At 39.6% G+C, this 11,979-nt stretch overlaps 2 protein-coding genes across 7 annotated transcripts; one reads left to right on the top strand and one right to left on the bottom strand.

The window, feature by feature from the left end:
* Nucleotides 1–2,517: 2,517 nt before the first annotated feature.
* Nucleotides 2,518–7,112, top strand: LOC126589800 (G-type lectin S-receptor-like serine/threonine-protein kinase At4g27290). 6 transcript variants are annotated; one of them, XM_050255207.1, is made up of 9 exons: nucleotides 2,519–3,270; nucleotides 3,844–3,933; nucleotides 4,083–5,058; nucleotides 5,189–5,326; nucleotides 5,509–5,666; nucleotides 5,759–5,969; nucleotides 6,070–6,313; nucleotides 6,391–6,538; nucleotides 6,625–7,112. In XM_050255207.1, the coding sequence occupies exons 2-9, from the start codon at nucleotides 3,901–3,903 to the stop codon at nucleotides 6,925–6,927; spliced, it is 2,211 nt and encodes a 736-aa protein (XP_050111164.1). In that variant the 5' UTR covers nucleotides 2,519–3,270; nucleotides 3,844–3,900; the 3' UTR covers nucleotides 6,928–7,112. The 6 variants fall into 6 exon arrangements, with proteins under 6 accessions (XP_050111162.1, XP_050111164.1, XP_050111163.1 ...); XM_050255206.1 differs by having other exon boundaries at nucleotides 2,519–3,276; XM_050255205.1 differs by having other exon boundaries at nucleotides 2,518–3,270; nucleotides 3,844–5,058.
* LOC126590401 (monooxygenase 2-like) lies at nucleotides 7,088–7,630 on the bottom strand. Its single transcript, XM_050255864.1, has one exon. It carries the CDS (start codon nucleotides 7,628–7,630, stop codon nucleotides 7,088–7,090), a length of 543 nt encoding a protein of 180 aa, XP_050111821.1.
* Nucleotides 7,631–11,979: the final 4,349 nt, after the last annotated feature.

The following is an 11,979-nucleotide window of genomic DNA, read 5'->3' as shown; positions in this document are numbered from 1 at the left end:
CTTTCTGAGCCAGCTTCATGATACGATCTTTTAGCACAAAGCACTTTTCCATCAGATGACTGATGAAGCGGTGGAATTTACAATACCTTGGACTGTCAGTACGATCTCTTCCGGCCGTCTGCACTTAGGTAGGTCGATCAGCTTTTTGTCAAGCAAGTCTTTCAACATGGCAACCACATCAGAGTCGATGAATAGATAAGTCTTCTCCTCAAGCTCTTTCAAAATACGTCTACGCATCTCTTGATCACGAAAAGCTTAGGCTTGAATCGTCTTGCCTCATGTAGAGATTTTGACGGGAGCTGTGTTGATCATCATTGCTTCCTTGGTGGGTTTCCATGCAGCCTTATCCACCTTTGGCCCAAAAAAATTTTCGTTCTTGTAGTCGATGATCGGTTATTTTTACCTATGATGGGCGATGCTCAACTCCATGTCATGGGTGCGGGTGGCTAGCTCTTCAAAGGTTCGTGGTTTGATGCCATGAAGGATATATTGTAATCCCCATTGGATGCCTTGGACGCACATCTCGATTGAGGAGTTCTCCGAAAGCCTGTCCTTACAGTCGAGGCTTAAAATGCACCATCGATTGATATAGTCAACAACTGGCTCATCTTTCCATTGCTTCGTACTTGTCAGCTCTAACATACTTACAATGCGGTGGGTGCTGTAGAAGCGGTTAAGGACTTCCTTTTCCAATTGCTCCCAACTACTGATAGACTAAGGCTCTAGGTCCATATACTACTCAAAGGCGTTTCCTTTCAACGAGTGCACAAACTGCTTGGCGAGGTAGTCTCCTTTCATCCCCGCATTGTTGCAAGTTTCAACAAAATGGGCGATGTGCTGCTTAGAGTTTCCCTTTCCATCAAACTGCATGAACTTTGGTGGTTGATAACCCCTTGGCATCTTCAAGGTGTCAATCTTTTTGGAGTAGGGCTTTGAGTACAACACGGAGGTATATGAGCTCCCTTCGTACTGTGCCTTGATGGTGTTAATGATCATCTCCTGCAGCTGCTAAATAGAAAGAAATCCCATGAGTGCTGCTGCTTAGTCTGGCTCCGGCTTCACATCGACTTTCTCCACCAGAGGTTCCTCTTCTTCGTCGGCTCCTCTCTTTAGTGGATTAACCTTTGGGTCGGGTTTCTCGTCGTCCTGTGCTTCCAGTTGATTGACGAGTGTAACAATTTGCAAGTCTTTTTCTTCCACAGTCCGTGTTAGCCTTGCGATCGCTTCATTCATTTGAGCCAGTTGTTCTTTAATGGAGGTAACACCTATGGTCATGACTAGCGCAACCAATAAACGTGACTTTCCTTCAAACATCCAAGATGCTGACGAAGAACGCCATTGGCCGCTTTGGGATGTCATCTTGTGCGCCTCAGCACCATGCTTTGGTGCCCTCAGCCAGGTCAGGTTGATGATGGACTCGTGCCTTTGATGCTCCCCTTGCTCCCTTAGCTGCACCAACTTTGAAATGGCATGTTGAGGAGCGGTTGTGGCACCAATGGATTGTCCATTTGCGGTAAAAATGCTTAGGATCCTTCCTTTGGTGGTTGTGAGAATAGCTTGTCCCTTGCTTGATGCCATTGATTTTGAGGTATGTTTGGATTCCTTGAACGGAGAAAGAGATGAGAGGTAAAGATTGTCGCACTGGGCGTGCCAAATTTGTAAACATGGAAATTCCTGCGATGAAACAAGATAAGAACACGTGTACAAAATAATATTTTGTATTAATGATTTTGGGGTTACAATCTCTCCCAAATTTGATCCTTTGATTTGATCTCCGTAAGGTGTTGATTTGTGGATGTTTTGTTGATCCAAGGGTCGTCGAGGCTTGATCTTGGATGAACGGTTGGAAGTTTCTTCAAGAGCCTTCGATCTTGATCTTGAAAGTTTATGAAAGTTTCTTCAAGGGCTTTTGGGCTTGATCTTGAAGAATGATTGTGCGGATTTGTTGATATTGTTGATCCAAAAGGTCGTTAGGGCTTGATCTTAGGATGAAAAGATGATGGACGTTGATGAACGATAAACACTTTCTTCAAGAGCCGTCGGGGGCTTGATCTTGAATGGGTGGAAGTTCTTCAAGGGTCATTGGGACTTGATCTTGAAAGAGGAAGTTCTTCAAGGGCCATTAGGGCTTGTCTTGAAGGAGGATTTGACGAAGAACGAAGAGAGCTTTCTTGATCCTTCGGGATTTGCTTCGGAGCTTTAGAGTTTCAAAGCTTCAAGATTGTGGTGTAAAGTGAATTGGTTAATCAAAATGAATGTCTTGGCTTCTTATTTATAGAATTTCAAAACTTGATTTTTGGATTTAAATAATCAGATGAAATAAATAATTTCTGTCAGGTGTTGACACGTTTTATATTTGATGACTTGTTCGATGATTTTCAATTTTTTTTGTTGAGTCACATACTACGCGTAAAATTTATGTAACATGTGAACATTGAAATTTTAATTATTGATTAATATTTATTTCACTGAAATTTCAATGTCTACATTTTTATTCATTTCTAATTCTAAAGAGAGAAGCTGAAGCTTTGAATTAAGAAAAATGGGGATTTGAGATTTCGTCTCCAGGACAACCATTTCGTTGAATGGGGATTTTTTTGGGGTTTTCTCTATGCAACCCAAGTTTTATTTGCTTCAGAAAGCCATGGAATTTTTCAATCAACGGCGGTTGTGATTTCACTAATTTGTGAGAGCAGTGATTATGGTAGCTAGCAGGGCGAAGGCGAGGGTTTAGGTTAGTTGGGAGAAAAGTAATTTTAGCTGTTTGATTTCTAACGAGGATGGGTGGCTCGACGAAGCTGGCGGCGTGGATCTGGAAGAATGGTGGCCGGCGGGAGTTGGTGTAATCGGGTAATTCCAATTGCGGCCTGATTCGGCGAGAGTTTGAACCTAAAACGTCTTGAATCGGGCATCGCAGCGGGACATCCAATCCCCACCCACCCCTTCCACCTACCATCATCTATACCTTCCCCTTTCCCTCTGTTCCCACTGATCTCGACGAGCTCCGCCGTCAAACGGCTATGCAGCTGAATGCGCCATAGGTCACATCGCCGGAGCCTCCGTGGCGAGGCCGTGGAATTTGAGGATGAGGAGGGCGGGTTGCAAGGCTCCAATCGGCGACGGCGGTGGTGCTAAGGGGGTTAGAATCGAGGAGAAAAAGGCGAATTACTCGCCGTTGAGGAGTGATGGTAACAATGGTGTGAAGTCGCCGAGGCTCCAATCGGCGATGGCAGTGCTGGATGAACGATGACAACAAAAACAAATTCCTGGGTGGAGGTTTGTTTTTAAATATTCAATTACTTTTATTTGACATGTCATCAAAAAGTGGGTCATATATTTATCATGTCATCATTAACGATGAATTTAACAGATTAATTAACAGTTATATGAAATTGAAATTGAAATGAAATAGTAGTATATGTATGAGATTGAAATGTTTTAAAGATATCATATGAGATCGTAAATGATTTCAAATATGAGAGGTCATTTGTAATTTACGCATAATACTGTTAATCCCTTACACCAGTTTGCTACTGGTAGGGTCTCACGAGTTGATGTATCCATTAATTAACATTAATATATATGAAGCAGAAAGCGACATAAAAATTAAAAATTAAAAAAATCTAGTTATGACTTGTCAGGGGCCACTTTCTGAATTTTGCACAATTATTTAAAACGACTGAACCACAACGGTGATCTCTTCTTGACCATATCTTTAACTTGAACGACACCATTACCATTAAGGGAGAGAGCTCAAGAACAAAAAGAATTCAATGGGGGGTTTCGGTTTTCTGCTCATCGGTACTAATTTGCTCTTTCTGCTGTCCACAATTTCCTTTGCAGTTGACAGCATTGGTCCGTCGCAGTCTATCCGTAATGGAACGACCTTAGTTTCTAACGATGGAAGCTTTGAGCTTGGTTTCTTCAGTCCAGGTAGTTCCAAGAATAGTTACTTGGGAATTTGGATCAAGAATGTCCCGGTAAGAGCTGTTGTTTGGGTTGCAAACAGATGCAAACCAATCAATGACTCGTCCGGCACATTAATGTTAGACATAACCGGCAATCTTGTGTTGTTTGGTCAGAATAAGAGTGTTGTTTGGTCGACAAACATAGTTAAACACGCCCAAAGTGCAACGGTACAGCTATTGGATTCTGGAAATTTGGTGGTAAGAGATGTGAAAGATGGAAATTCAGGAACCTATTTGTGGCAAAGCTTCGATTATCCTTCCGATACACTGTTACCAGGAATGAAGTTGGGATGGGACTTGAGGACAGGTCTAAAAAGGCGTTTATCAGCATGGAAGAATGCAGAAGATCCGTGTCCAGGTAACATCACTTATGGGATTGAAATGGAACTTGAAGCATACCCTCAAGCATTTATTCGGAAAGGAACTGCAAAGTTCTACCGTAGTAGCCTATGGAATAACCTGACATTCTGTGGTGCACCAGAAAAGCCTAGTTCCCGTTTCGCTTTCAACTTTGTGTACACTGACGATGAAGTGTACTACACATACAAACATAAAGTTCAGATAATCTCAAGAATAGTTTTGAACCAAACCATCGGTAAATGTACTCGCTATTATTGGGATGACATAGATCCACATTGGGGGCAGCTTTCGCCAAGGCCTAGGGAGCAGTGTGATCAGTATCACCTCTGTGGAGCCAATGGAAAATGTACTTTTGACAATTATCAGGTCTGCCAATGTCTGAAAGGATTTAGGCCTAAGTCTCAAGAAAAAGGGAACTTGACCGACTGGTCTCTTGGATGTGTGCGCAACAAACCTTTAAGCTGCCAAGAAAAGGATAAGGATGGTTTTCTTAATTTCACTAGCCTAAAGTTGCCCGATACCACACACTCTTGGGTGAACCGAAGCATGAATCTCAACGAATGCAGAGCAAAATGCTTGGGCAACTGTTCTTGTACGGCTTATACAAGCTCGGATATGAGAGGAGGTACTGGCTGCGTCATTTGGTTTGGTGATCTACTAGATATCAGGGAGCTTGTGACTGCTGGGCCGGATCTATATGTTCGACTGTCAGCGTCAGAATTAGCTTTAGGTAAGAAGTAACAATAGCTGCTTGTTAAATGCATTTATCTGCCATGTAGTTCAAATACTTTTCCATTGTGTTTAGGGAAGATTTACAATTGCTTCTACAAAGTTAAATGGTAGTTCACCTTCCTTCTCAGGTACTTCATCCGGCAACCATGAAGAAGGAAATGATGGTAAATGGAAGATACCATTGATAGTTGTAGTTGCAATCACAGTAATGTTTTCAGGAATTCTGTTAGTTGGATACATTCGGCGAAGGAGGAAAAACCTAAGAGGTTAGTAAACTAATCCGACCATCCTTGCTAAACACTTTCTGGTTTTAGTTTATTGTATACTCGATATGAGCATCTGAGAGAAAGGGATGAAAAATTTGTTCCAGTTTAAATTGATTGAACTAATATTTATTGCATCTTCGTATATAAGTTTCATTTTGCTTACATGAAGTATATTACAACAGAAAAAACAGAATTGGGAGAAAGAGATCAGAGCAATGAAGGGGAAGGAAAAGAGAACCTAGAGTTGCCACTCTTTGACTGGAATGAAATAGCTAGTGTGACAAAAAACTTTTCAACCGAAAACAAGCTAGGAGAAGGTGGCTTTGGACCTGTTTACAGGGTAAATTTGTAACTTTCTTTACAGCAAGGCTCAGGATAACAAAGAATCACTATAGTGGATTTTGCAATATTTGATGCAGTGTTAATTTTCAGGGGACACTAGCAGATGGACAAGAAATCGCTGTGAAGAGGCTTTCTAGAAGTTCTGGTCAAGGATTGGACGAGTTCATGAATGAAGTTGTACTGATTGCCAAACTTCAGCACCGAAATCTGGTAAAGCTTCTTGGTGGTTGTATTCATGGAGAGGAGAAAATGCTGATATATGAATACATGCCCAATGGAAGCCTAGACTCCTCGATTTTCGGTTTGGATCCTTGGAACCCTATAAATTTAGGCAAAACTAACTGCATTCATATAGGGAACTGAAGTTGGATTATTTATTTATTTTTTTTTAAACTTGACAGATAGAACCAGAGAAGAACAACTCATAGATTGGCCTAAACGTTTCCACATTATTTGCGGAATTGCTCGCGGTCTCCTATACCTTCATCAAGATTCCAGGCTAAGGATTATTCATCGAGATCTAAAAGCAAGTAATGTATTGCTTGATGATGAGATGAATCCGAAAATTTCAGACTTTGGCTTGGCTAGAATATTAGTTGGAGGAGATCAGGCTGGTGGAAATACAAATAGAGTGGTTGGAACATAGTAAGTTTGTATTACCCTCATGGACTCACCAAGGTTTATTTTGTTCTCACGTCTAATGATGTTTCTACTTTCTACAGCGGTTACATGGCACCTGAATATGCCGTTGATGGACAATTTTCTGTGAAATCCGATGTCTTTAGCTACGGTATACTGGTGCTAGAGATCATTAGCGGAACAAAAAACAAGGGATTCTACAATAAAAACAGCCATAACCTTATTGGACATGCAAGTATCAGGCTTAAAATTTCTTTTTCTTACATATTGGACCCCATTAAATGTGTACTTAATGATGGAGCTTTGACGTTTTTCAGGCATGGCGATTATGGAACGAAGGAAGGCCTTTGGAAGTGATTGATACAGGTTTAGGAAATTCGTTTTCTCTATCGGAAGTGTTACGTTGCATCCATGTTAGTCTCTTATGCGTGCAACATGAACCTGAGGATAGGCCAAGCATGGCATCTGTAGTTATAATGTTGGGAAGTGATGGTGCATTGGCTCAGCCTAAACAGCCTGGTTTCTTTATCGAAAATGAATCATATGAAGCAGGTCTGTCTTCAAATAACCAAACATCTTCTACCAACGAAGTATCCATTACGCATTTGGAGGCTCGTTGAGGCTCTTTTTTTTGTTTTAAAATTGGTTTGTACTGCTTATTAAGCTATTCATCTCAGATTACATCTTCGCTGTCAAGTTATCAACTATTGTTCAAAATACACTGTAACATTATAAATTTGTGACTTAGATCCTCTTCATTCTTGCGGAAAATGAAATACACTAGCTAGAAATCAAGTTTCCACAATCATAACGAGTAAATTTTACAATTGTAATGTAAATGAACCTGTAAATTACGGCATCCCTTAAGAACTTCATACCCCATCCGGACCATGCCTGCTGGCCCGTCCTGCTAAATATGACCATTGGTCCTGCCATCAACAACGTGACATGCCACCTTCTTTCTTCAACGCATTTTCCACTCACATTGTCATTGTCCATCTCTTTTGGCACAAGTCTTCCATTTTGTATGAAGGATGTCCCTATGTATCTGCCTAATACCACTGCATCTTCCAATGCCTTGCAACCTCCTTGTCCTAAATCAGGTGTCATGGGTTGCATGGCGTCTCCAGCCACCCTGATGTTTTGCTTGCCTAGATTCCCCAATACTACATGCCACGGGTACCTGAACATTAATGGAGCCCATGTCAATGTTGAAAGATCTGAGTGCTGCACAACGTCTAGATATATAGGAGGAAAGCCCTTGGCATAATTCTGAATCACTTCCCTTCTTATAACTTCGGGCTTCTCCGCCAGATTTTCCATTAGAAATAGGCGCGGTGTTTTGATAAGTGCTCAATTGGTTGTTGTTAGAATTCATATCAGAACTTGTAATTTCACAGGAAAATAAGCAATCACAGAGAGGAACAATCTCAGAGAAAGCTAGATTTCTAGAGAGAGAGGGAAATGGAGTTTTTAGAGAGAGAAGTTCGTTGCTGCACAAATCATGGTGGTGCATATTAACTACATTGCAAAAGATGGAGAATTGGTACAGAGGAAGGGAAATAATTGGTAGAGAGAAACAAGAAAGATTGTATTAATTGAGTAGAGAAAATGTATACAATGGAACTTTTGAAAATAATAGCTATACAATCTCTTATATAGTCATATAACCCAATTACAATAATACCCCTCTAACTATATTTCTGTTATATCAGTTATTACTCCCCCCTCAAACTAAACTTGGAGTATCCAAGTGAAGTTTGAACTATCCAAGTATTTGAGACTGATCTGAAACTATCCTGGCATTCTCCGACAGACATTGGAAGCCGCAAGGAACCCTGAACTCATGCGTGAGATGAGGCGAAACACTAACAGAGCAATGCGTGAGATGAAAATGTTTCAGGAGCCATTTTGAATGCTACAACCAATCTCCACAGAAATTGCAGCTTTGGTGATGCTTTCTGATTAAAAGAAAATTCTTGTTGCCCAGTTTCTTCACACAACGATATGGCATAGAGTAAGTACCCACAAAGCCTATCATCTAATTTAACCCCTTTTTCAACTGCAACGCCATATCACCAAATCTTCCCAAAGAGTTTCAGCTGCTCAAAAAAATGTACATTACCAACTGGTGCAAAACAGAACCCTGTATCATCCTTTCAAACACACGTTATGTAGATAGTATTACATCCGGAGCAGGACCGAATTCTCACTGTATGTGAATCTGCAAGGCTTTCCTTATTATGAATGAGCTTAGCAATACAATTAAATCTGGTCTTGATCTGAACATACCCAACAAGTTTTCGACTGTAAACTAAGAAGCCATAGTTGATACTGCCAAGAAACTAAATCTACCAAGGAGAATGACACTCCAAGAAACTAAATCAAGAAACTAAATCAACTAAGGAGAATGACACTCCAAGAAACTAAATCAACTAAGGAGAATGACACTCCAAGATTCACAGAAAATACTTCTACGTAGGAGAATGACACTCCAAGATTCACAGAAAACACTTCGACTCAAGAGAATGACACTCCAAAAATCCACAGAAAGACCGCTACTTTCTTCTTCAAACCCACAAACTATAAATCCTAACATATTCACAAATTTTAGAGAATTATACTCCAAGAAAAGATACAGAAAGAATGATCCTTTCAGACATCACCATATCACAATTATATCCAGAAATCAAGAACCCCCAAATCTTTGCTTCAAACAAACCAAGAAATTAAGAACAAACACATACCACGACTTCAAAGAATAAGCAGCATATAGAATCGAGATTCGAGAAATAGAAACAAATTCACCTGAATCACCACACAAGCATCACCAGATCGTCAAATAGCACTGAACTCCAGACGTCCAATCGACAAGCAACCCAGATACCCAATCTTCGAGCAACCCAGATTTGCAATTCTGAGCTGGGCAATTCGTCAAGCACTTGGGCTGCACATAGGTCTAAACGTTATTCCATACCAAGGAACAGAGCAGGGATCAAAATCGCAGAAAATAGTATTCAAAAATCCAAGATCTCAATCAACAGTGCAAAGAATTAGTCCTGCATCGACCTATTTCCTAGAAATCCAAACAACACATCTCTCCAAGAAACCAGAGGATTCCCCCGTTACCAAATCACAACATGAAAGAGATGCCGCCGCACATTCACCACCTCCGCTGGCACGGCTCACTCACGTTCTGGTCCTTCGTCTTCCTCGGCATGATCTTGATCTTCTTCTTCCGCTCGCTGTCCTCCAATTCTCTATCATTTTGGATGGCGCATGCTTAGACGCCAAAAAATCAACCCACAAACAATCGCAGAAGCACGAAAAATCTAATGGAAATTGAAGAGAAACTGAACAAAAAAAATGTATACTACGAAGAGAAACCACCAGAATCCATGGCGTGAGCTGGTGGCTCTAATACCATATTAACTACATTGCAAAAGATGGAGAATTGGTACAGAGGAAGGGAAAGAATTGGTAGAGAGAAACAAGAAAGATTGTATTAATTGAATAGAGAAAATGTATACAATGGAACTTTTGAAAATAATAGTTATACAATCCCTTACATAGCCATATAATCCAATTACAATAATACCCCTCTAACTATATTTCTGTTATATCAATTATTAGTGCACACATTCTCATACATTCCAAACAAAAATATTCCCTTTTACATGTATTTGGATGGCATCACAGCCTTACATTTATATGCAGTGGGTCCATCACCGGAAGGTGAAGCTGCACGACTTTGGGTTACGCCAGAGAAGAAACATATACATATAACATATCACACCAACAGTCAGGCTAGTGAAGCTGGGGGTATGTCATAAATATCATCAATTGTGTCATATGGCCATAGACGTCTACATACCCGGTTGTGTGTATGTGTTGTATGATACCCACTAGATAAGCACCAAAAACATACCTCAAAACTCATATCAAATCCGGAGCTCAAAAGGCCAAAGCCTCATCTCATCAAACCATAATAAATCATATTCATAAACCATATATAAATCATATTTGTAAATCCATAGGATTTCAAATATGAGAATCCAATAATTTATAATCTTTAGTCAAATGTAAATTTGATAAATCATAAATATTTCATAAAAGCAATTTAAATAAACCATAAATATTTCGAAAATTTTGAAGTGGATGAAGGCAGAGGCAATATATTTGTGGTGGATTTGAATGGGTGCACTTGCTCATGCAAAAGATGGGATTTGACAGGCTTTCCTTACATACATGGTTGCTCGGCCATTTATTATGCAAGGAGACACCCTGATGAATTTGTTTCCTCTTGGTACAAGAAGAAGACGTACTTTCTCTTGGTACAAGAAGAAGACATACTTTGAAGCTTACGAAAACTTAATTCAACCTGTCCAAGGCATGAAATATTGGGAGCCATCTGAAAACAAATGCATTCTTCCTCCAACTTTTAAAAGACAGCTTGGGAGATCAAAAAAGAAGAGAAATATGGAAGGTGATGAAAATGAATTCAAGCTAAGCAAGTGAGGGCAAAAAAGTGTGAAGTGTAGTGTTTGCAAGGGCTCGGGACACAACAAAGCCAGATGCCCAACCACTTATCCTCCTCTTGCTGCTAGAAAAGGAAGAAAAAGCAAGAAAAAGAAGGTATAATTTTGATATTTTTTGTTGATTTTTCATTTATTAAGTGAATTTTTTATTTGTGAAGTGTAGTATCTGTGAGTGCTAATGTTTTATGTGTTCATTACTTAGGCCTCAACATCTAAGGCACCACAACCCTCTCAGGCATCACAGTCATGCACTTAAGAAGCTCCACAACCTTCATCTCAGCCAACTCAAGCCTCTCAAACCACTTCAAAGTCTACTGCAAGAGGTCAGAAAATGAGGAGGAATGTTCCATGATATTGCTTTAATGTTTTAGGTTGTTTAAGGGTTCATTTTGTTATAGATGAATATGCCCTTAGTTTTTTTTGGAAACAACTTTAGAATAGATCTTTAGTGTTTTGGACAGTTCTATGGTGTTTTTGGTACTCTTATTTTGGTTTAGTTGTGTACTTATATTTTGGAAGAACACCTTGGCCGATTAGTTGTTAAAGTTGTGGTCTTTTGATACTTTCCTGTGAATTGTAGGGTGTACAACTTGGAATATTGAACTTTGTTGTGAATTGAAAGTTGTTGACAATTGAACTTTGTTGTGAACCCTTGAAACTTTTGTTGTGAACTTTGTTGGTAGTTGGTAGTTTAAAGGATGAATTTGCAGATTTAGAATTAAAGGTTTGTTTGGAATTGAATATGGAGATTTGGAATAGAAAGTTGTTTTTTCCCTATTTAATTTGATTTTTTTTTCCAAAAAATTGTGACGGAAAAAAAAAGGCCATACACAGTTATGGGTTAAAAATTTGGGAGGGAATTTTTTTTTTTTTTGAATTTTAAATTTCCACATGGACCCTTTCTAAAAAATAAAAAAATATTCCACATGAACCCCTTAATGACACGTGGTGCCCAGTCACTGTCCACATAGGCGCCACGTCATTAGTTAACGGGAGACTTAACAACCAAACTAACAAATTTATGAGATTGTTCCAAAATTAACACTATAGGTATGACTTTGGAATGAAAAAAATTTCATGTACCAAATGTTGAAAACCACGAAACTTAAGGGTAGTAAACTAAGATTTACCCTT

This window comes from Malus sylvestris, chromosome 11, assembly GCF_916048215.2.
Source record: "Malus sylvestris chromosome 11, drMalSylv7.2, whole genome shotgun sequence".
Classification (NCBI taxonomy): Eukaryota; Viridiplantae; Streptophyta; class Magnoliopsida; order Rosales; family Rosaceae; genus Malus; species Malus sylvestris.
The sequence above is the reverse complement of the archived record's forward strand: the minus strand, read 5'-3'. Positions and strand labels throughout refer to the sequence as shown.

Bases quoted from the DNA above. Each gene is read 5' to 3' on its own strand.
- LOC126590401 (XM_050255864.1), bottom strand. From the start codon at position 7,630: ATGGAAAATCTGGCGGAGAAGCCCGAAGTTATAAGAAGGGAAGTGATT.
- LOC126589800 (XM_050255203.1), top strand. From the start codon at position 3,774: ATGGGGGGTTTCGGTTTTCTGCTCATCGGTACTAATTTGCTCTTTCTG. The intron at 5,970-6,069 runs GTTTGGATCCTT...TAAACTTGACAG, and splicing joins CCTAGACTCCTCGATTTTCG to ATAGAACCAGAGAAGAACAA. The intron at 6,314-6,390 runs GTAAGTTTGTAT...TACTTTCTACAG, and splicing joins AATAGAGTGGTTGGAACATA to CGGTTACATGGCACCTGAAT.